We start from the raw sequence: 25,522 nt of genomic DNA on the forward strand, positions 1-25,522 counted from the left end.
ACCTGTGTCTCCTGAATTGGCAGGCAGATTCTTTATCACTGAGCCACCAAGGAAGCCCATTGCTTTAGGGTAATATATATACATATTCCAAAATATATAAATATATTTTAAAATCTCCCCCAAATCAATAAAAGACAACCAATCACCAGGAAAATAGCAAAAGAAATGTACAGATATTTCACAAAAGGGCTAGCTCCAGTGATCCTAAACAGAGTCCTTAAATATATGATAAGATGTTCAACCTCACTAGTAATCAGGAAAATGCAAATTCAAACCATATGGAAAATCATTTTAAGGTATAAGAAAGGTAAATTTCAAAGTCAGACAATGTCACCGATAAGCTATTTAGTAATGTGAACTCTTTTTCGCTGCTGTTGGGAGTATAAATTATTTCAGTTACTTCAGAAAATAGTTTAGCTTTCCTTACAAACCTGAAAGTGTACATTTCCTGCAATCTAGCAATTTCATTAGAATGTATACACTATAGAAGAATTCTTGCACCCTAACTTCATTCATACATGTAATTCAGGAATATGTAAAACAGTGTTTATAGAAACTTTGATCATATTGTAAAAACTGTAAACAGGTCAAATATTTATCAATGGTAGGATATGTAAATATATATATATCCTATATAAATAAGTTGTGGCAAAATCCTATAATAAATAGACATAGCTAAATATAACAATATGGATTAATTAAGCAAAAACATAATTTTGAGTGAAAAATAGTCACTGTTAAATATACCATTTGATTATATTTAGGAGAATCCCATGGACAGAGGGGCCTGGTGGGCTCCAGTCCATGGGGTCGCTAGGAGTCAGACACGACTGAGTGACTTCACTTTCACTTTTCACTTTCATGCCTTGGAGAAGGAAATGGCAACCCGCTCCAGTGTTCTTGCCTGGAGAATACCAGGGAAGGGGGAGCCTGATGGGCTGCTGTCTATGGGGTCGCACAGCGTCGGACATGACTGAAGCAACTTAGCAGCAGGAGCAGGGGCTTCCCAGGTGGTGCTAGTGGTAAAGAAATCACCTGCCAATGCAGGAGACACAAGAGACAGGAGTTTGATTCCTGGGTTGGAAAGATACCCTGGAGGAGGAAATGGCAACCTACTCCAGTATTCTTGTCTGAAGAATCCCACAGACAGAGGAGCCTGGCAGGCTACAATCCATGGGGTGACCAAGAGTCTGATTCGACTAAAGCAACTTAGCAGGCATACATGTAAAATTCAAAAGCTGGCAAACAAAACAATGTTCTACTTCAGTTCAGTTCAGTTCAGTCACTCAGTCATGTCCGACTCTTTGTGACTCCATGAATTACAGCGTGCCAGGCCTCCCTGTCCATCACCAACTCCCGAAGTTCACTCAAACTCACGTCCATCAAGTCGGTGATGCCATCCAGCCATCTCATCCTTGGTTGTTCCCTTCTCCTCCTGCCCCCAATCCCTCCCAGCATCAGAGTCTTTTCCAATGAGTCAACTCTTCATATGATGTGGCCAAAATACTGGAGTTTCAGCTTTAGCATGTTCTACTTAGGGTTACCTATATAGGTATAAGGGCTTCCCCAGTGGCTTAGCAGGTAAAGGATCTTCCTGCAAATGAGGAGACGCAGGAGATGCAGGTTCGATCCCTGGGTTAGGAAGATCCCCTGGAGGAGGAATGGCAACCCACTCCTACATTCTTGCCTGGAAAATCCCATAGACAGAGAAGACTGGTAGGTGGGCTACAATCCATGGGGTCACAGAGTTGGACATGACTGAGTGAGTAAGCATGCATATAGGTATAAAATTTGGGGATTTTATACCCCAAAGAAAGGGAAAGGTTAATGTACAATCCAAGATATTGTTGAATCCTCAGTAACAGAGCTACAATCAATGAGTGGCATCTAAAAGGATTTGAAGAACAATTATGCTCTATCTCTTCACTTTAATGGTACATACGGGTGTTCACTTGCTGCCCTTTAACATGTCCATGTTATGTGCATTCACTCTTTCTGTGCATACTATATTTTAAAATTACAAATTCCAAGGCTACATACAGATATTTCAATTCAATAGGTTAGGATGGCCCCAAGATAAGTAAATATTTGTAAAGTTCCCATGGTGATTTTGATAAAAGTAATATGAGGACCACACTTCAAGTATCTGCTTATTATCACCATGGGTTTCAACACTTCGGTCTTGGGACTGACAAAAAGAGTTACAACATGATTAAAGGAGGCAACTTATAATAAATAAACACACAACTCTTTCAATTCCAGAAATCATCGCTTTACTATACAAAAACAAAAAAGCCCTAAACATTTACAAAAGAAAATCAAAAGAAGTTACATTTTTAGACCACTTGGGAAAATTACACAAGAATCTGATGAACAAACAACATCAAAAAACATCTCTGTACCGTGTCAGTACCTCCCAGAGAAATCCAGTTAACCATTATACTATAGGTTGAAGTGTTTAGTACCTGAAAGTCAACCCAGTGCCCCGTTGGTCTATCATTTACCTATAATAATATAAAACCCTGGCATCTTTACACAACATAAAATTGTTGCCAATGAACTTTATAGGAATAAAACTTTGTCAAAGGAAATAAAATATTAAAAAGATGACATAGTTCAGCTGCCAGTTGATATTAAGATGCATTAAGTTATAACAATCAGTTCAAGCAACATTTTAATAATTTTAGATATAGTGACTCTAGTGTGCTGATATTCCAAGCAACCTTGCTACAGCATAGTTTTACATATATACAAATCATGTTATTGTATATACACATCAAGAAATTACTCCAGTCATCTCAATGGTAGTGCCTAGTTTTTAAGTAGAAATTTTCCTTTGGCTTCTTGCTCACAGTGAGGGCCATAGGCAGCTATTTCTTTCCAAGCTTTCACTGCATTCAAGGAAGCCTGAATCCCCAGTTTCTGTTTTCCTCGTGGAATGATGAGTAGTATTGAGCATCTGAACTGATAGTATCTTTGGTAGAACATTTCACGCAGTAGCTACACTTTACAAGCATTAGCAAACTTTCTGTGCTTCTACAAGGCTGTATGACCCTGTCATGTTGGCTCTTCTAGCAAAGTAAATAATCATTCCAATGGCAGGTATTATTAAGGAGGATGCACAATAGAGCACCAGAAGTTCAGGAGAAAAATAGTCCTTGTTACTTTCTCTTCCTGGAAAATAACAAAATGGATGCAATTAATGTCTGGTACAAAAAGAAACTGTTTAATAATAAAAGTCACATGTTTTATTTTAATAGTACCATTAGTTCTCTAAAGAAAAGTGAATCAAAGCAGTGATAAGAACCAATAGAACTCAAAATGCACATTTCTTTGAATTAATCAAATAATCAGTTAGCAGTTGCTATGGTCATGATGAGTCTAAAGATGTTGTTGACTTCTGCAAACTTGGATTCAAATAGATGCTGGTTCAGTAACAGGATGGAAGGAAGGGTGCAAATTTTTAGGGTTCATTTAAAAGAGTAAGAACTGGAGAAGAGTGTTTGCTTTGGGAAATATAAGTACATACTAAAGAACTAGAACTCTGATCATTATGAACTAAAATAACTAACTGGTTCTCCAAGAAAAGTATCGTAACTCCTAGTATGCCACCATTATAGTCAAACATCACCTGTAAGATAGTAAGGAAAAGAATTCTTGCCGATGGTGTTTTTAGAAATATATAGAAAACTTCATATTTTGTATCTCTGAAGTAGGGCACCTTAATATACATTATTCCTCTTCAGCATTTATATCATTTCATGATAATATGAAGTTCTTTGGATAGTATTATATTTTAGCTTGAGAACCCCATGAACAATATGAAAAGGCAAAAAGATAGGATACTGAAAGATGAACACCCCAGGTTTGTAGGTGCCAATATGCTACAGGAGATCAGTGGAAAAATAACTCCAGAAGGAATGAAGAGATGGAGACAAAGCAAAAACAACACCCAGTTGTGGATGTGACTGCTGATGGAAGTAAAGTCCAATGCTGTAAAGAACAATATTACATAGGAACATAGAATATTAGATTCATGAATCAAGGTAAATTATAAGTGGTCAAGCAGGAAATGGCAAGGGTGAACATCGAAATTTTAGGAATCAGTGAACTAAAATGGACTGGAACGGGTGAATTTAACTCAGATGACCATTATATCTACTAGTGTGGGCAAGAATCCCTTAGAAGAAATGGAGTAGGCCTCATAGTCAACAAAAGAGTCCGAAAGGCAGTACTTGGATGCAATCTCAAAAACGACAATGATCTCTGTTCATTTCCAAGACAAACCATTCAGTATCACAGTAATCCAAGTCTATGCCCCAACCAGTAAAGCTAAAGAAGCTGAAGTTGAATAGTTCTATGAAGACCTACAAGACCTTCTAGAACTAACACCCAAAGAAAATGTCCTTTTCATTATAGGGGACTGGAATGCAAAAATAAGAAGTCAAGAGAAACATGGAGTAACAGGCAAATTTGGCCTTGGAGTACAAAATGAAGCAGGGCAAAGGCTAATAAAGTTTTGCCAACAGAACGCACTGGTCATAGCAAAAACCCTCTTCCAACAACACAAAAGACGACTTTACACATGGACATCACCAGATGGTCAATACCAAAATCAGATTGATTGTATTCTTTGCAGCCAAAGATGGAGAAGCTCTATACAGTCAGCAAAAAAAAAAAGACTGGGAGCTGACTGTGCCTCAGATCATGAACTCCCTATTGCCAAATTCAGCCTTAAATTGCAGAAAGTAGGGAAAACCACTAGACCATTCGGGTATGACCTAAATCAAATCCCTTATGACTATACAGTGAAAGTGAGAAATAGATTCAAGGAATTAGATCTGATAGAGTGCCTGAAGAACTATGGACAGAGGTTCGTGACATTGTACAGGAGGCAGAGATCAAGACCATCCTCAAGAAAAAGAAACGCAAAAAGGCAAAATAGTTGTCTGATGAGGCCTTACAAATAGCTGAGAAAAGAAGAGGAGTGAAAGGCAAAGGAGAGAAGACAGATATACCCATTTGAATGCAGAGTTCCAAAGAATAGCAAGGAATGATAAGAAAGCCTTCCTCAGTGATCAGTGCAAAGAAATAGAGGAAAACAACAGAATGGAAAAGACTAGAGATCTCTTCAAGAAAATTAGAGATAACAAGGGAACATTTCATGCAAAGATGGGCACAATAAAGAACAGAAATGGTATGGACCAAACAGAAGCAGAAGATATTAAGAAGAGGTGACAAGAATACAAAGAAAAACTGCACAAAAAAGATCATGACCCAGATAACCACGACAGTATGATCACTCACCTAGAGCCAGACATCATTGGCCTTAGGAAGCATCACTATGAAGAAAGCTAGTGGAGGTGATGGAATTCCAGTTGAGCTATTTCAAATCCTAAAAGATGATGCTGTGAAAGTGCTGCACTCAATATGCCAGCACATTTGGAAAACTCAGCAGTGGCCACAGGACTGGAAAAGGTCTGTTTTCATTCCAAACCCAAAGAAAGGCAATGCCAAAGAATGCTTAAACTACTGCACACTTGGACTCATCACACACTAACAAAGTAATGCTCAAAATTCTCCAAGACAGGCTTCAACGTATGTGAACCATGAACTTATAGATGTTCCAGCTGGATTTAGAAAAGGCATAGAAAACAGAAGTCAAATTGCAAACATCTACTGGATCATTGAAAAAGCAAGAGAGTTCCAGAAAAACATCTACTTCTGCTTTATTGACTATGCCAAAGCCTTTGACTGTGTGGATCACAACAAACTATGGAAAATTCTGAAAGAGATGGGAATACCAAACCACCTGACCTGCCTCTTGAGAAATCTGTATGCAGGTCAAGAAGCCACAGTTAGAACTGGACCTGGAACAACAGACTGGTTCCAAATCAGGAAAGGAGTCCATCAAGGCTGTATGTTGTCACCCTGCTTATTTAACTTATATGCAGAGTACATCATGCAAAATGCTGGGCTGGATGAAGCACAAGCTGCTGGAATCATGATTGGTGGGAGAAATATCAATAACCTCAGATATGCAGATTACATGACCCTATGGCAGAAAGCAAAGAAGAACTAAAGAGCCTCTTGATGAAAGTGAAAGAGGAGGGTGAAAAAGTTGACTTAAAACTCAACATTCAGAAAACTAAGATCATGGCATCTGGTCCCATCACTTCAAGGCAAATAGATGAGGAAACAATTGAAACAATGAAAGATTTTATTTTGGGGGCTCCAAAATCACTGCAGATGGTGATGCAGCCATGAAATTAAAAGACGCTTGCTCCTTGGAAGAAAATCTATGACCAACCTAGACAGCATATTAAAAAGCAGAGAAATTACTTTGCCAACAAAGGTCCACATAGTCAAAGCTATGGTTTTTCCAGTGGTCATGTATGGATGTGAGAGTTGGACTATAAAGAAAGCTGAGCGTCAAAGAATCTATGTTTTTGAACTGTGGTGTTGGAGAAGACTATTGAGAGTCCCTTGGACTGCAAGGAGATCCAACAGGTCGATCCTGAAGGAAATCAGTCCTGCATATTCAATGGAAGGACGGATGTTGAAGCTGAAACTCTAGTACTTTGGCCACCTGAGGCGAAGAACTGATTCATTGGAAAAGTCTGATGCTAGGAAAGATTGAAGGCTGGAGGAGAAGGGGATGACAGAGAATGAGATCATTGGATGGCATCACTGGCTCAAAGGACATGAGTTTGAGTAAGCTCTGGGAGTTGGTGATAGACGGGGAAGCCTGGTGTGCTGCAGTCCATAGGGTTGCAAAGAGCAGGACACGACTGAGCCACTGAACTGAACTGAACTGATATTTTAGCTTAAGTGTTACTTAAACATAGATGCATCCTCTGACCTGCATTCCTCCAGCCTAAATTAGGAAACTTAATATACATTTTTTCCTTAATATACTTTTATAACCACTACATTTCCCCTCCATAGTTCTCATTACAGCTTATAGTTAAACGTTTCTTTGCTTATCTATTAATTTAGTGTCCTCCTTCAGACTGTGAATTACATGAGGAAAGAATCTAGTTTCTTTTTGATCCATCACTGTATAGCCAGTAACTGGCTCACTGCTTGGAGTAGCTTGCACCCAATAAATGTTTTTTTTCCAATAAATATCTTTTGAATAGTAATAAATTTCTTCTTTCTACATCCTATCATTTTGTCATTTAGTTATAAATTGAGTACATAAAGTAATAGTATCCCAAAACTTGAAATGTAGTACTCTTTCTACTCTATTAAAAATCATCTGACAGTTACAATATTATTTAACATTTTAACCTTATAAGAACTTCTGAATAAGACATCATGGTATTTACTGGAGATTCATCTCTATTTACATTTATGTCTGCATAGCACAGTATGATCTCACAAATACTACGTTTTTTCAAGTGGTATATGTATTGTTTCAGTCCTGGAAGAAATGAGTGATTTGGCCTTGGAAGTCATTACTTTCCTTCTAGGCGTTCCTAATCACTGAAGGTCAACCAAGAAGAAAAGAATAATTAGACGAAGGGAAACCCATTTTTGAATTATTGAAGTCAAAAATGTATCACGACAAATATAATGATAGCTATCTTATTTTTCTACTTTCCCTTGCTAGAGTAGAACTAGTCAGAGTATGAGTCCTAATTTAATGGGATATTCATTATCAAAATTATAGTTAGGCATCAATATTGATGACATGGTAGGTAAGGTATTTTTGATCCTATTGTTTTCTTTTCAATTTAATAAATAGTGTGTTATCTTTTCCCTTTGGTTTCTCCCTCAAGCATCTATGGTAAAATTTTTCCAACGAGTTGGTTACCAGGGCAATCTTCAAATACGATTTTCTATTAGCTGTATCAACACTAAAATTCCTAAAGACTCCCAATATTTCTATCATTGGACTACATTTGAGAAAATGTATTTTTAAAACAAAACTAACAAAAAATAGTTTAAAATATCAGCTAAATGCAAAGGTTGGCTAGATAAAAATTTCCAGGAAAATGACAAATTTTTGTATCCATTCTTTTACAGTTCTTTGAAATCATACATAGTTTGGGGGTTCTAGCTGAGTGCCTATAATATACTTCAATTGTTCATTTAAGTAATGAGTGAAAAATAGCAAATATATAAAGTTACTAACTTAAAAAAGCAATTAGAAAAGACAACAATGTATGAGAAAGAGTTAAAAAGTGGAAAACTTTGATATGTCTTTAAAAGAGAAACATTAACTACAGAAAGAATTATAAAAATGTTAGGAGTGCAAGTTCCTGGAACCAGGCTTAATTAAAGGTGGTCTGGAGCCATCAGGGATTAAATAGGAATAGGTGAATTTCAATGTACTCATAATGGAGATCTCAATCTGTCCAGAAATGTCCCCAACCTCATTGGTAGCACTAATTACATACACCCCTGTGTCATTTTGAGTGACATGATACAAGGTAAATGTCCCATTCTCTGAACACATAGTAACTTCATTGGCCAGGTCAACTCTTTTCAGAATGATCACTGCATGTGGATGACAAAAAGTTTTACATGTAACAGTGATATTTTCCCCTTCTTTAACATTTCTAGATGGATGTATTGATATTGTTTCGAGGAGGTACTGTGAAGACAGAAAACATATGGTAAGGCATGTAATCTTGAGAGATTTGGCCAGATGAGTAAAATTTTAAGTCATTTTCTGACCCAGGTGTAAATTTTCTTTACATTGATGAGTAGTTGCTGTATCTGGGAGCTCAGTGCCAGAGGCTCTTAAGAGTTGGTATTTGTTTACAATCATGTTTATTTCAAGTTTGGCTTCCAGTACACAAAGGGGGCTCATTAGCTCTCAAGGAGTGGAAGATGAGCAGTAAAGGCTGACAGATTCTATTTCCACTGATAAGATCAACAGATCGTACAGTGTGTTCACAGTAGGATTAGCTGGGTTAGATTAAGAGGCCCCTGAAATTCCTCTGCTGAGGCCATTGCTACCTCCCTCCATTTCTCCATCAGAGTACAGCAGGATGAGCAAGGATCTTGGATATCTAAGGAAGCAGTTCTGCATTCTAGAGACTCATTATGCTGTTTAACATTAAGATCACCATTCTCAGTTATTATTCTGTAAAGAGTCAATCCCAGAAAATATGCAGTCACTTTGTGTTCAGAGAGTGGCAGTCTCTTTGGGTAGGAAGGAAAAGGGCCTGGATAGAAACTTGCGTTTTCAATGCACCAATTCTACTTCTTCGTTTCCTAATAACCCCCGAGGAAAGGTTTTGAAAATGGATTTAAACACATAAGAAATGTAAGACCTCAGAGACAAATGCTGAATTGTCAACGTCTTAAAAAGCAAATGGGAATTCTACACTGACTTATGATAAAAAGTCAACATCCTGGCTAAACTCCCTAGGACAGAGCACCTGTACATTATTATTTTAGGAAACACTAAGAAATAACCATAATCAACATGGAATTCAGTTCCATTTTGCCAACTCATTCATATAACACTTGAAATTCTTTACAATCCACCAAGCTTGTTATAAAAATAACAAAAAAATAAACTAACCTTTAACATCAAGTGTTAGGCTTCTTAGCTGTGAGCCAACTTCATTTTTAGATTCACATTGGTATACTCCCGCATCCTCTAACTGAGCCCTGTGGATGGTATATGCACCATCTGTAGACTTTAGCACTGTGTAGCCAGTCTCTGCTTTTTTCTTCAGAATTATCAAAGTTGGGGGAACATTTCCACACGTACAGGAGATAATGACAGTGTCTCCTTCCTTGACACTCTCAGAAGGAAAAGCTGTAAGTTGTATATCTTTTGGAGCAACTGTGGAAAGAATTTAAAGATACCTCTGATTGAATGACAATCAATCATCATTGAAAGGACAGAGGAGACTGGTGGGCTACAGTTCATGGGATCGCAAAAGCTGGCCACGACTTAGCAACTAAACCACCACGGATTGAATGAAATATAAACAAATTCCATATTAATTTAATGACAGTAGCAATAGTTGTCAAGATAGTACTTGTGCTTACTGTTTGCATTAAATATGTATAGAGGCAATTAGAGAAGTCAAGCATTTACTGGCTTCTTGTAAAATGATCATGTTTTAATGAAAGAAGACATCTTATGTTTCTCTCGTGTTTCTTAATACAAAGGTTCCCAACCACCAGGCCATGGACTGGCCAGTCTGTGGCCTGCTGAGAACCCAGTCACACAGCAGGAGGTGAGCAAATAGTTATCAAGCTTCTTCTGTATTTACAGACCCTGCCCATTGCTCAAAAAGTGAGGTGGCAAGAATACACAGAAGAATTATACAAAAAACCCCAGATAACCACAATGATGTGATCACTCACTTAGAGCCAGACATCTTAGAGTTCAAAGTCAAGTGGGCCTTAGGAAGCATCACTATGAGCAAAGCTAGTGGAGGTGATGGTATTCCAGTTGAGCTATTCCAAATCCTAAAAGATGATGTTGTGAAAGTGCTACACACAATATGCCAGCAAATTTGGAAAACTCAGCAGTGGCCACAGGACTGGAAAAGGTCAATTTTCACTCCAGTCCCAAAGAAAGGCAATGCCAAAGAATGTTCAAATGATTGCCCAATTGCACTCATATCACACGCTAGCAAAGTAATGCTCAAAATTCTCCAAGACAGGCTTTAGCATACATGAGCCGTGAACTTCCAGATGTTCAAGCTGGATTTAGAAAAGGCAGAGAAACCAGAGATCCAACTGCCAACATCCACTGGATCATAGAAAAAGAAAGAGAATTCCAGAAAAACATCTACTTCTGCTTTTTGACTATGCTAAAGCCTTTGACTGTGTGGATCACAACAAACTGGAAAATTCTTACAGAGATGGGAATACCAGACTACCTTACCTGCCTTCTGAGAAATCTGCATGCAGGTCAGGAAACAACAGTTAGAACTGGACATGGAACAACAGACTGGTTCCAAATCAGGAAAGGAGTCTGTCAAGGCTGTATATTGTCACCCTGCTTATTTAACTTACATTCAGAGTACCTCATGCGAAATGCCAGACTAGATGAAGCACAAGCTGGAATAACATTGCCGGGAGAAATATCAATAATCTCATATGCAAATGATGCCACTTTTATGGTAGAAAGTGAAGAGGAACTAAAGGGCCTCTTGATGAAGGTGAAAGAGTAGAGTGAAAAGCTGGCTTAAAACTCAATATGCAAAAATGAAGATTGTGGCATCCGGTCCCATCACTTCATGGCAAATAGATGGGGAAACAATGGAAATAGTGACAGGCTTTATTTTGGGGTTCCAAAATCACTGCAGATGGTGACTGCAGCCATGAAATTAAAAGACATTCCTTGGAAGAAAAGCTATGACAAACCTAGACAGCATATTAAAAGCAGAGATATTACTTTGCCAACAATGGTCCGTCAGATCAGATCAGTCACTCAGTCGTGTCCGACTCTTTGCAACCCCATGAATCGCAGCACGCCAGGCCTCCCTGTCCATCACCAACTCCCAGGGTTCACTCAGACTCACGTCCATCGAGTCAGTGATGCCATCCAGCCATCTCATCCTCTGTCATCCCCTTCTCCTCCTGCCCCCAATCCCTCCCAGCATCCATATATATGGTCAAAGCTATGGTTTTCCAGTAGTCATGTATGGATGTGAGAGTTAGACTATAAAGAAAGCTGAGTGCCAAAGAATTGATGCTTTTGAACTGTAGTGTTGGAGAAGACTCTTGAGAGTCCCTTGGATTGCAAGGAGATCCAACCAATCCATCCTAAAGGAAATCAATCCTGAATATTCTTTGGAAGGACTGCTGCTGAAGCTGAAGCTCCAATACTTTGGTCTCCTGATGCAAAGAGCCAACTCATTAGAAAATACACTGATGCTGGGAAAGACTGAAAACAGGAGGAGAGCGGGGACAGAGGACGAGATGGTTGGATGGCATCACTGACTCAATGGGCCTGAGTTTGAGCAAGCTCAAGGACAGGGAAGCCTGGCTTGCTCAGTCCATTGGGTCACAAAGAGTCGAACATGACTGTGCAACTGAGCAACAACCCATTGCTTGAATTACTGCCTTAGCTCCACCTCCTGTCAGATCAGCGGTGACATTAGATTCTCACAGAAGAATGAACCCTATTGCACTTGAGTCTCCCCAAAACTAGCCCCCTCTCCCATCCACGGAAATATTGTCTTCCACGAAATCAGTCCCTGGTGCCAAAAAGGTTGGGAACTCTGCCTTAATGTAATTCTTACCCAGCTTAGCCAACAAATAGCTGTTTAAAAACAGTCATAAATTTCAAATGTGGAAAATAAATTTTTTTTTGTCACACAGTTGTGCAGATATTTCTTTAAGTATAAAAGCCATTGTGGGACTCTGAGTTTTGAGCTAGACCATTCCAGATCAAAAAATTAAGCTGTGCAGAGATGGCCCTTACAATCCTTAACACCAGTTGTTATCCTGAGCTAAGTACCTGACATACAACATCTCTGTTAATATGCAACCTGTGGAGGGAGGTACCACATCAGCGTCTTGTAAGTGAGGTTCCCATTAAGATTATCTGTTTTGCAATTTGATACTCTTTCTTCAACCAAAACTACAGTCTAAGGGCTTTCTTTAAGGTAGTGTATTGCTCCTCCAAGTTTCTTCCCTTCCTTTAAAATACAAATTATTATTGTAATGGTAACAAGACAGTCAGTAACACCTTAGTGGAAATAATACCAAGGGGTAGGAGAGGAACTGACAGCCCTAGTGAAGAAGAGGACCTCGAACCCCAAAAGGGAAGATATGAGGGAAATCCAAATTGACCACTTTGTGACTTTCACCAAAACTGCCTAGAGCTTCAACGTGTCAACTAGAAATTATTTTGTTCACAGTTTTGCCTCTCCATCCTGGAAAGAATGGGTCTGGATCTCCTAACTTAATCCATCCTGGTGATTCTATGCCATTTTATTGATGAACCAGAGGGCAAGGTCAGTGCTACTCAATCTCTGAATTTATAAAATGTTTAAGTGCCTTCTTAGGCTTCTAAGCAAATCCTAGCAGTCATTTTATGAGATTACCATGAGGAATTTAATCCAGTTAGATAAGGTGATTTTGTATGCTAGGTGCCAAGTTGCTTCAGTCATGTCCAGCTCTTTGCGACCCTATGGAGCATAGCTTGCCTGGCTCTTCTGTCCATGGGATTCTTCAGACAAGAATACTGGAGTGGGTTGCTGTGCCCTCCTCCAGGGGATCTTCCCGATTCCAGGGATCAGACCCATGTCTCTTACATTTAGCCCGCATTGGCAGGCAGGTTCTTTACCACTAGTGCCACTTGGGCCCTAAGTAATTCCAAAAAAAAAAAAAAATATATATATATATATATATATATATATATATACATCTTCCTATCCTTTTTTCAACACCATAATCAATGCCTCGTAAGTATAACTGGAACTTTTGGCACAGTTCCTGAAGCTAGCCTTCCACATGAGGTTGAAAGAATTTTAGGATAAGTGACTTGGAATGGTTCATGGGTATAACTCTTCCAGGAGATTTCCACGCAGAGGAAATATCATGAGCTCTTCAAAAGGCTCAATACTTGTTATTTTAGAAAATCTTATTTCCAGAAGGACTTTGTTCAAAACCAGTAACACAACCAAAACAAGACTAGCACTAATAACTCATTTAATCACTTTAGCTCACCTTGGATAATTAAGTTGACTTCTTTTCTGCTTGTTCCAACCTGGTTAATGCCTTCACAGACATAAATACCAGAATCTTCCATTTTTGTAGACATGAAGCTGAGAGTTGCATTCTCAGAAATAGGCTGTAGATCCCCATTACTTAGCTGCTTGCTCCACAAGATTTGGGGAGCTGGAAGACCATTGCTAGAGCATGTCATATTCACAGAACTACCTTCCTCCAGGATGGAGGAGGGACTGACCAAGATGGTTGTATCCCTGGGAGCAACTGAAAAGGTAAAAGACACTTGTTAGCTTGGCTGGTTACACCCTGCCAAAGAGTTTTACTAATGTTATAAAACTTGGCTTTGAGTTTAGTGGATTAGAACAATTTGTATCTTGATAACTTTACCAAAGGAAGTTTCTGCCCCCATTTACTATAATAGATACAGAATAATTGTTGTTGCTATTGTTTAGTCCCTAAGTCATGTCTGCTTCTTTGTGACCCTGTGGACTGTAGCCTGCCAGGCTCCTATGTCCGTGGGATTCCCCAGGCAAGAATACTGGAGTGGGCTGCCATTTCCTCTTCAGGAGATCTTCCCCACCCTAGGATCCAACTCGCATCTCCTGCACTGATTCTTTACCACTGAGCCACCAGGGAAGCCCAATACAGAATGAAAGAGTAGAACATGGGTGCATCATGGGTATTTACTCTCTTGCTATCAAAGACTGGATGGTCAATGATAGTGTGTATTGACATTTATGGTACGTTAAACATGACCATGAGCCATGTAAACCACCTATGAAAAGGTGGACTCTATTTTCCTACCTCTTGAATCTAGGCTCCCCTTGTGATTAACTTTGACCAATATACCCTGGAAGAAGTAACACTGTAGGACTTCCAAGCCTAGACCGCAAGAGGCCACCTTCATTACCACTCTCTTGAAACACTGTACTCTGATGACTAAATCTATGCTACCTTCCCTGAGAGACACCACATGGAGAAAGGAAGGTCCAGACACCCCCAGCGAAGGCCCAGATGTGTGAGTGAAGCTACCTGGGACCACCCCCCACTGACCTTCTAACCAACTAAATGAATACATAAACTCATCTAATACCATAATGAACATACTACCCATTTGACCTCTTCTCAAAGTGCCAGCTTAGAATCATAAGCAAGTAAACAGTTGCTTTAAGCTTGGAGGTGCTTTTTAAAAAAAAAAAAAAAATCAATATTTTGTAGTTTCTTTTCAATTATTTTTTTACAATGGTTTCAACTATGAACCTCATGTTGACTATTACCTGGCAAACATGATAAAAAAAAATCATAATCTATTGTGAATACATCACACATGTACTTACCATTAACATAAAGTGTTTGTGTACTCTGCCTTTGTTTGAGTTCAAATTCCATTTCATCAATTGGTAACCGAGCCAGACAAACAAGAACATTTCCAATATCTTCAGTGGTGGGGATGAAGGTCTTCTCCAAAGTCTTGGTCTCTAGGGCTTTCTTACTTACATCTTTTGAGAAGATTTTATTCATCATAATACTCTCCCCTTTAAACAATTCAATCTCAAGCCAGTCAGAAGGATACACATTAGGAACTCTGCAGCTTACAGTGACTGGGTTTCCACTCACTAATGGACCACTCATTTCAATTTCTGGATCACTAGGGAAGGCTGCAAATATCAAGCAAAATATGAGGTTTATACGTGACACTAGAAGAAAAACAGAGCTAATCTGTATTAAATGTAAAGGTCTCAAAATGAAGGTTTTAATTCACCTGGGATAAAGTGATTACTAACAGATGCATCACAACATTAAATGTAAATATTTATGATATCAAATATAAATAATGCTGGACACAAAAAATACCTAGCCCATCAAATCATCAAGAAATAAATATACTTCTTACTCTTCTCTCCTTAGTGATACAGTCTTGCTGACAGCTATGGACTAGTCTTTTCAAAGGACACATCAGCTTCTACCAATTTACTTAGTAAATATATATTCTAAACATTGTATTTTTTTGTGATGTATTAGATGTTTACTAGTCCCTTAATTTTCATTATATCTGTCTTCAAAGCAGCTTAATCTAATGGGTGTTAACTTATTTTAAAGCCAGAAAAACGTACGAAGAATGTATCTGATAGCTAGGGAGACTTATAAAACTTATAAAGGCTGAGAGTCTGCCATTTAATGTCATATCTAATAAGTCACCCAGCTGAGATCAGAATTCCTATTTCCTTGAGCTCAGAGCCCAGGCTTGGGTTCACAGAGCCATCAGTTTAGACATTTTTATTTCCAACAGCCAAATTTAGGCAGATAGTTTTAAGTGTTCCTTGGCTAAAATTTGTAGTTCAGAAAAAAATATAAGAGATTTAGATTCTAAATAATGTTTATACAAATCAATAAAAGTGAGATTAGAATGGTTATGAAGAGCAAGAACAATGCTGAATTCTTTCTTTCTCCTTATGCAAAATGTCATCAAAGTGATAACGTTTCCACGTGACCATAAGGTTTCACTGCTGGTTCTCATTGCTGTTGGGAATGTGCCTGCATCAGCAGCTCCTGGACTCTTGGTAACATGGTGAAGCAATCATATTGCTTCTTTGGAGAGATTCAGATATCTTTCTGGACATGCTCTAAATCATTTTGAACAAAATCCTGAGGGGTAACACAAGTTTGGGCAGGATTTCTGGAGGAACATGTCCACAATTGTTCTCTTGAATTCTGCTGAATAAAAACAAGGAAGAATGTATGGGCTGTTTGCTGTGCTTAATCCTTCAGTCGTGTCTGACTCTATGCAACTCCATGGACTATGTAGACCCCCAGGCTCCTCTGTTCATGGAACTCTCCAGACAAGAATACTGGAGTGAGTTGCCATTTTCTCCTCCAGAGGATCTTCCTGACTCAGGGATCAAACTCGCATCTCCTGCATTGCAGGCGGATTCTTTACCATCTGAATCACCAGGGAACTTTCTGATCACTTTGCATATCTTGTCCCTCATTCATTACAAACCGAGTAACTCCAGCAATGGCAATTCATAGAGATTGAAGCTATTCAGGATTTTTGTTAAGGTGACAGGAATAGCAAGAAGTGTAGCATATGTATGTGGTATAAATCAATACTCAAATCTAGTGCAGTCTCCTGGTGCTTCTTTTCACCTGAGCTGCTGCGCTGACCATCCCTGGTGATCATTCTAACGCCCAGGTTTGTTCTTGCTCATCATTGCCTCATGTCTCCATCCTGCCAATCAGCTTTCAAATGTGCCTTCAAAACTGGAGGTTTGGGCCTCACCCCCAATTTGAATAACTGAGCAACAGTCATCCCACTCCATGATCTGAGTGGGCACTGACACTACTCTTTACACACAACCATCTCCATATACACTATATACACCCAGAGCAGGGTGGAAAGCAGGGAGTATGAAGTTTGTTCAAGCCCATGATGAGAGTATCAACACGACACAAACTAAGGATTGGGGATGCTCTGTTCATACATAATATATACTTAAGATTTAGGGCAATGAGTTGCATCAGGAACTCTGGTCTGGAGATTTAGGAACCATTCCCAATGCTAAATTTCCTTCCTAAACACAAAGATCTTGTGTATCACAGATTTCTATTCTGCTTCTTCCAATGGCACTGGGAACGACAACAACAGCAAAACATTAAACAATTCTGAAAACCACTTACAGTAGGGCTTCACCTGGATTCTCTTTTCCAGTTTCTTTTGCCCACACATCACAGTGCACAGGTAGAAATGTTCGTTCTCAAAACTCACAGGGCTCAGGGTCAACGTGGACTTGGAGCCCTCGCTCCTCACATTCCCGTTCAGAGGGCTGTCTATCAGGGTTCTCCAAGAGAAAGATGGGGACTCACAGTCCCTGACATCACAGGTCAACACGACTGAGTCGCCAACCTGAGCAGCAATCTGGGGTCCAGGAGAGATCTCAACAGTAAAGTTTTTCTCTGGGGTGAGGGAAGAAAAGAACAAGAAAAAATAAAATAAATTTTCTTCTTTCACCAAAGTTTAATACACTGTATTTTTTCTGGCCTCTTTTTAGTTAACATCTGTGCCGAGAACATATTACTCCCTTCCACTTTGAGACTATCAGGAAGGGAACCACATCTTTCAAAAACAAACCCATAAGACGCTGTGATTCATTGATTAAACAGACTGAATAAGGATAAAAATTTGTAGAGGGAAACTGGCATATTTTCCTAACAAAAATTCATTCTCCACTCAAATGTATTTATCAAATTCCTATAACTGTGGAACAACAGCTCAAAAATATGAGGTTCCAGTGTATCAAGCACTATTTAAACCACTTTACATATATTAATATTATCTCATTTAATCCATACAACTTCAGGATCTGGTATCATTACTTCTCCTTGACTCTCATTTTCTGTTTTTACTTTTCCTTATTTTCCTTCCTTTCCTCCTCTTCCTCCTCCTCCCCTTTTTTCTTGAGGAAAAATGATAATTTCACCCAGCTTGCAAGTAGCAAAATTAGAACTTGGAACCAGGTGATTTAAGATCCCAGTTTTTAACTTGAACAACTAAATCAAAATATCCTCATGTGGAAATAAAATCTAAGAAAAGTACTGAAAAAAAGCTATATGAATATGCCTTCTGATTAGAAGCAGTACCCATAATGGACCAGTACTTAGAGCTTCTATATCAACAGAATAAAGTTGTACCATTGAAAGTCACACAGAATCACACTGAAAACAAAGTCAAAATCTAAGCATTAAAGTGTTATGCAAGCCACCTTTTAAATTTGTTTAACACAATGTAAAAGTACAATGAATTCAGGGACTGAAAACTGAGATGCCAGGTCAAACTCCTAAGTCTCAAATATCTAGAAAATCTCTTTGGCTGCCAATGCTATCCCCGTGGGGCACCCTGGCTACTTTGGGATGACTACTGTCCCAGGAGAAAAGTAATTTCAAGTCTTGACTCTATTTCCCTGGCAAAAGTGGGAATCCTTGAACACCTCTGAAAGTGACAGATGAGACTCCACAGAAAACTCGCCCTTATGAATAGCCGGCTGGAGGCAGAAGAAAGCTCAGCATATATATGATCCAAAGGCACTACATTTTGAAGGGTTCTCATCCGTGCCAGAAGATTTTTTCAGTTTGATTGGTCTAACAGGGCCATTATGGTATCTTCCAAAGAATGCTTTCCTCAAATTACCATAACAAACTGATGTGTTATCAGATTTTTGAAGAGAAATTTCATTCAGAACAATAAGCACTGTTTCTGAATTCTTTATACACTAGTGTGAGAATGGAGAATTTAAAGATCTACTTCCTGACGGTGAACATTCTCAGATTGTTCTTTACAGTTGCTGCATGTGTTAACGGGTAAACTCATGACTCCTGGAAAAACAACTCTGAGATAGAAAAAAGTGTTAGTCATGTCTGACTCTTTGCAACCCCATGGACTATAGCCACCAGGCTCCTCTGTCTATGAAATTCTCCAGGCAAGAATACTGGAGTGGGTAGCCATTCTCTTTTTAAGGGGATTTTCCTGATCCAGGGATCAAACTCAGGTCTCCTGCATTGCAGGCAGATTCTTTACCATCTGAGTCACTAGGGAAGCCCCCAAGGGGCAGAAAGAAAAGGAAAATTCAAGGGATGAGACAATGAAAAATGCTGCTGCTGCTAAGTCACTTCAGTTATGTCCGATTCTATGCGACCCCACAGACGGCAGCCCACCAGGCTCCCCCGTCCCTGGGATTCTCCAGGCAAGAACACTGGAATGGGTTGCCATTTCCTTCTCCAATGCATAAAAGTGAAAAGTGAAAGTGAAGTCGTTCAGTCCTGTCTGACTCTTAGCGACCCACCAGGCTCTTCCATCCATGGGAGTTTCCAGGCAAGAGTACTGGAGTGGGGTGCCATTGCCTTCTCCGAATGAAAGAATGATGAACAATGGAAAAGAACCAAAACAGCAGAGCCATGGAAGCTCTGGCAGAAAAGATTTCCAAGAAACAAGAGTAAGGAGAGTATATAATTGTGTTAAAGTACATAACAGTCAGATGGATCATCAATAAAACTTAATGAAGTAATTTTGACATTGAAGCTATTTCACTATTGCTTAAATCTCAATGACAGCACCTTTACACATTTTGCTTACCTTGAACAATTAATTTCACCTCTTTTCTGTCTTTCCCAACAGGGTTATCTCCTTCACACACATAAATCCCAGAATCTTCTGCCCTCATAGAAATTAAAGTGAGAGTTGCATTCTCAGAAAGGAGCTGTAGATTCCCATTGTCTAATTTCTTGCTCCAGAGAATCCGTGGAGCTGGCAGACCTGCACTGGTACAGGTCATCGTCACAGAGTCGCCTTCCTGCAGCCTCGTGGAGGGATTCACGGATATAGCTGTGTCTTTGGGGGAGACTGAGAAGGCAGGGCACAGTATTAGCCATTGCTAAGCATCATAATGGTCCCACAGGGCGACTGTAAATACTCTCATGGACTGTATTTACAGCTTTCTCAATCTGACAAACTTACTCTGCCAAACTAGTATAAAGAACTGCTGAGTCATGAAAATTAGTCAATCCAGTTTCTGACTGATTTGATGGAGTTACTTTTTTTGATGGTTGGTGTTTTCAGATGGCCATAGACACTCAGAAATTAAGAAAAACCCTTAGAATTATGTGATTCAATCTCCCAGGTAAGGTACAAATTCCAGCTCAGCTTCCTCGCCGAATGTTCATGCAAGACAGCTTCAATACTTCTGGCGCACAAGGCAGTCCACGGCCTTATAGTAAATATCATCCATTTGATTTTTGGACAGCTCTGATTATTCGAACATTTTCCCTCTATTGAGCTGAAATCTTTCTCTTTGTAACTAACTTCTGTACACCGGTCATAGTTCAGTCCTCTATTGCTAAAGAATAATCCAAATTTCACTTCTACATGACAGCCATTCAGATACTTAATTATAGCTCTCATTTCCAAGTTTTATATTCTCTAGGAAAAATATCTCCTATTTCTGACTGTTCTTCTCAAAGCATTTATAAAATCCTTTCCATCTCATTCTGTCTCAGCTAGACATGTTGTAGAAGGCAATGCTCCTTTTAACTATGGTGTCTAGAGAAGACAAGGGCATTTTAGTCTAGAAAGAGCTCAGTGAGTCACTCCTACACAACTTTGGGATGACAAGACTGCCTCAAATCCCCCGGCCATCTCCGAGAGAATGGAGACAATCAAATCTCATCTCCTCTCTCCCACCCCACACACACGTGTCCAGGTGTGCACACACGTATACACTCACACACAGACTAAAAACTGCTTATAAAACTTCTATACTTTGATATCTCAAGCCATGATATAAGAGTTTACAAAACATAATTTAAAAAATTTTATCACTTGAGCCTATTATTTCCCACTACCCAATCAGGTGGTGGTGATTTAGTCACCAAGTAGAGTCCGACTCTTGTGACCCTCTGGGCTATAGTCAATGGGATTTAATAGGCAAGAGTACTGGAGGGGATTGCCATTCCTTTCTCCATGGGATTTTCCCAATCCAGGGATAGAACCCTGGTCTCCTGCATTGCAGGCATTCTTTACCGACTGAGCCACCAGGGAAGCTTCCCAATCAGGTGGTATTATCATTATTCCCCTTTGATAGACTGAGAAATTAAGTGACTCTAATTCACGGTTAATGGAAACAGCACTTAAGCTCAACTTTTCTCAACCTAATTGGGTGTGCTTTTTTTTGAATTATGTAGTTGATGAGAATTATGCTCTTGGTGAATCAAAATGGTATAAAAACTACAAACATGTTTCTTCTTGACTGTAGCTGCTCGGTTTATTGCTGTATACATCCAAGAGTATATTCCCATAGACAGACACAAGTACTTACTGTAGACTTCCAGTTCTTTTGTAGTTTTCCTTACTTTGGGTGGAGAATCATCATCATAAATGCGTAATGTAGCTTGACAAACAAGAGCTGTCCCAATATCCTCATCAGTAGGTGAGAAGGTCACTTCCAAGCTCTTTGTTTCCTGGGCCTTTTTTTCTGAAGGCTCCAGAAATTCCTGTACTTTCATGGAACGGTTGCCTTTCAACAACTCTATCTCCAGCCTTTCAAATGGGTAAACATCAGGCACCGAACACGTGACTGTGACTGGCTTCCCGACCTCTGGGGGGCTACTCAAATGAATCTCTGGATCCTTAGAGAAAGCTGCAAAAGTCAAACGAGTACATGCATGTGGATTTTTTGTTCATATTATGTAAAGTCCCTTACTGAGTTAAATCAATGTAATCTGAGTCTAATATTTTTGTGAATACAATCTTAATACAGCAGAATGAATTGTTTATATAGCCTTTCATGGTTTGGGGTGTGTTCAAAATCAGAACAACCTGTTCGAGAGTTCTTCAGTTCTGATTCTGCATATACAAATGGTTTTATGTTTGCAGAGTAAAAGGAGGGAGAAGAAACTTATGTTTATTGAATACTGATACGTGCCCATCCCTGTGCTATTCATTTAACATTGATGACTTTATTTGATACTCACAACAACCCTAAGAAATAGATACCACATTTCGTAGATATGAAAGCATAGACTCAGCATATTTGCATAATTTTCCTAAGGTCACACAGCTAGTAATGGTGAAGCTGAGATTTAAACTCAAGATATTTATTATTCTGTATTGCTACTGGGACTTTCATCATGTTATATCACAGTCTTTTATTTTAGTGAGGGCAGATATACTTCATTTTATAGATAAGGAACCTGAGGCTTAGAATGTCATGGCAAAGAATAACTACTGGGATAGATAGGCTAAGAAATGAAAAGAACAATTCTAAATAATTAGCTTCTGAAAAATGGTGTCTCTGAAAGACATTCATCCTCTAAAAAGGTACACCTGTGTGATCTTTAAGTTATGGAAGGAAGATTTGCCTCCCAAAATATCTAACTCAACATCTACCTACTATTCCACTTGAAATGTTTAGTGCCAAGGAACACACTAGTTCAGTGAGCCATTGCTTTCTTTGCAAGGCTGCTTTCCATTGCAAACCGCCATGACGGTAACACATTGGCTTGATTCAAGACTGTGAAATAAGAAGAATACAAAGGTCCCAAAGAATTTTACAATCAAATGTGGAATGGAGACAGGACTGTTAAACATAGTGAAAGACAGACTTTTTTGGGAAAAAAAGAAAAACTTCAGGCAAGATAATTAAAGCCAGAAGAAACTTCTGTTCTCTATTTAAATCTTCAACTATATGGTTCCTGCAAGGAGAGGCAAAGGAACTGGCAAATATTTGCTGTATGAAGAAACAGTACTTTTCATTCCCGCCCCCCCCCCCGAATTCTGTCCCTTGTATTCTGAAAGATGTGCACCTATAATTCATATGGTTTGCTGTCAGGTGATACAAGAACTGGCTACTTTCCCCTGTATTTACATAAGGGGGCCTTTCAAGGAGCTCAGAAGGCTGTACAGACATAAACTCTGCATGTACAACCAGCATAATTGAAAACAGTCAGCCAAGCACAGTTTCTTGAGAAGCATTAGCAACATATGGGATTATTGAAGAATCAATTAAGGTTATTGGATCAAGTTGAGCTCCGCTATAGCAAAAGAAAAGCAACATAATTAGAAAAGATAATCAAATGATGTTTTCCTGAAGATATGACTATCAAGAATTCCAGTTTTCTGACAGGAGCAGAATGCAAGTGATGTATTTCAGGTTATTTTTTTTTCACTCTTTTTCCTACCTTTCTTTACTAGTTTGAGAATGGATTGAAATACATTTTGGTAGGCTAGTAAACAAAGGCTATTCATTCACATTCACTAGGCAAATCAAGTTCATTTTCCAAATACCCTTGAGTTTGAGCTGTTGAGCATTAAGACTTAATGGCACCAAACAAAAACAGAAATCAAATCTCCTAAATTTATCTCTGCTGAAGTCAAATGAGTGAAAAGTTTGCAGGTATTTTTCTTCCATCTAAGGGGGAAAGTTTTGTACCAAAGCCCATTAATAATTATAGCTCTCCTACTTAATCTTTAAACTAATTTTAAGTACCAAATTGCTTTAGAATAAATAAATAGAAAATCCTTGAAGCATGGAATTTATAGATTATTTGGACACATGGACAAGTAAACATGTAAGAATCCAACTGAAAAGAATTAAGAAAAAAATAAATAAATAAATAAAAGAACCTTAGAGAACTTCACTTTATGGCTAAGAAAACTGAGGCCTAGAGAAGCTGACTCTTACCCCTTACCCATGGTCACCATATTCATGGCAGAGTTGGAAGCAGAAGCCAAGATTTGGGTCTCTAGTCTGGTGGTAGATTCAGCTGTCTTCTAGATTTCTTTTTGCAGTATGTCCCCTAGCCAAGAATCTGGACAAGAATATCTTTTTAAATTTTTTTCTCTTAAAACTATCCTTTTAGTCATTAAAAAAACCTGTAATTTTATCACTGACTCAATGAAGATGAGTTTGAGCAAGTTGGTGATGGACAGGGACGCCTGGCGTGCTGCAGTCCATGCAGTCGAAGAGTTGGACATGACTGAGTGACTGAACTGATTCTTTTAAAAAACTTATTTTAAAGCAAAATGGAGAGAAAATCAAATATTGACTAAAGTACTCACAGTAGATCTCCACTCGGATTGCTTTCTCCAGTTTCTTATCCTTGCAAATCGCTGTGCACAGGTACTGGTGTTCATCCTTGAAACTAACAGGATCCATGATCAGCGTGGATGTGCTCCCCTCAGTTTTCACCTTTCCATTCAGTGGACTGTCAATCTGAGTTCTCCAAGACAATGATGGAGACTCACAGCCTGTTGTGCTGCAAGTCAGTGAAACAGAGTCACCAATCTGCGCAAAAATTTTGGATTCACTTGGGAATATGTCGATTTGGGAAGCTTGAGCTATGAAAACAGAAAGAGAAAAACAAGCTTACCACTCGTTTGTCTAGTATTCTACTCCTTCTTCTCTGTTCTAGTATAATACCCAGATCTGGCTGGTCTCTTTCCTAAACTGCTTCTAAGTAATGCAAGGCAGCACTGGAGTCCCTGCCAAAGGAAGGTATTGAAATTATCTTCACTTAGGAGAACTTTCACTTCTGACCTTGATGCCCGTTTATCAGCTGTTTTGTCACTAGCCAACTTTGATCTCATTATCAAGTACAGGAAGCTAAAAAGACAGACCTTCCTAGAGATAGAATCCAATTACTCATTGAACATTGCAAAAATCCAAAAAATATCAACTTTGCTGCTCTAACTATGACAATATAATGGTATAAATTAATAGCAATAGTCAATAGTATATTAAAAGTTAGGTAAAGTTTTCCCACTCTTTAAAAATCCTTCTGCCTTTCTTTACTATCATAACAAAACTGACTGAAGCCAAAGTCAGGGCTAAAATGGAATGCTAGCATTTGGAACAAATCAAGGAGAAGAACTTACAAACTGCAAACACCATCCAAAGTATATCTGAGGCTCCAAAGATCACAAACATCTTCCTAAGCATTTTAAGTTGCTGCTCTTATGAGAAAATGATTCCAAAATGCTTCTTTCTGTCCCTCCTGAAGGTGCCTGGGAAGGGTCTTGAGCTCCTAAAGCCAGTGAGGTTTGGTAAGGAATGAAATTGAAAATCGGCTCTTTATAAAGTGTCTTGTTGCAGAGGCGGAGGGAAATCCCTTCAAGGGGAAACCTGGAGCAGAGCCAGAAAAAAAGTTTAACTGACACCCGGCCAAGTCCAGCATTAACCCCTTCCATGGCACTCAGTACTGAAACTCCTGTCTTCATCATAGAAAAAGAAAACCTTTCCACGGCTATAAAATTAAAACTTTTTCTCGCTTTTCATTCCAAAAGGATATCTTGCTTGATAGATAAATGCTGATG

The 25,522-nt window shown here is 38.9% G+C and overlaps 1 protein-coding gene across 3 annotated transcripts; it reads right to left on the bottom strand.

The window, feature by feature from the left end:
• Positions 1-2,260: 2,260 nt before the first annotated feature.
• On the bottom strand, positions 2,261-25,265 carry LOC129655058 (vascular cell adhesion protein 1-like). Of its 3 annotated transcripts, none has more exons than XM_055584956.1 (9): positions 25,085-25,264; positions 24,269-24,547; positions 21,528-21,848; positions 19,790-20,056; positions 17,341-17,616; positions 15,000-15,320; positions 13,660-13,926; positions 9,542-9,808; positions 2,261-3,174 (listed from the first exon to the last, which is right to left on the bottom strand). In XM_055584956.1, the coding sequence occupies exons 1-9, from the start codon at positions 25,146-25,148 to the stop codon at positions 3,017-3,019; spliced, it is 2,220 nt and encodes a 739-aa protein (XP_055440931.1). In that variant the 5' UTR covers positions 25,149-25,264; the 3' UTR covers positions 2,261-3,016. The 3 variants fall into 3 exon arrangements, with proteins under 3 accessions (XP_055440931.1, XP_055440932.1, XP_055440933.1); XM_055584957.1 differs by lacking the exon at positions 25,085-25,264 and adding an exon at positions 24,580-24,706 and having other exon boundaries at positions 24,269-24,465; XM_055584958.1 differs by lacking the exon at positions 9,542-9,808 and having other exon boundaries at positions 25,085-25,265.
• Between the last annotated feature and the right edge of the window lie 257 nt (positions 25,266-25,522).

Source organism: Bubalus kerabau, chromosome 6, assembly GCF_029407905.1.
Source record: "Bubalus kerabau isolate K-KA32 ecotype Philippines breed swamp buffalo chromosome 6, PCC_UOA_SB_1v2, whole genome shotgun sequence".
NCBI lineage: Eukaryota > Metazoa > Chordata > Mammalia > Artiodactyla > Bovidae > Bubalus > Bubalus kerabau.

Excerpts from the sequence above, each read along its gene's own strand:
- LOC129655058 (XM_055584956.1), bottom strand. The coding sequence starts at position 25,148 with ATGCTTAGGAAGATGTTTGTGATCTTTGGAGCCTCAGATATACTTTGG. Across the intron at positions 13,927-14,999 it reads ACAAACACTTTATGTTAATG|TTGCTCCCAGGGATACAACC; the intron begins GTAAGTACATGT and ends TTACCTTTTCAG. Across the intron at positions 3,175-9,541 it reads CCTAACACTTGATGTTAAAG|GAAGAGAAAGTAACAAGGAC; the intron begins GTTAGTTTATTT and ends GTTATTTTCCAG.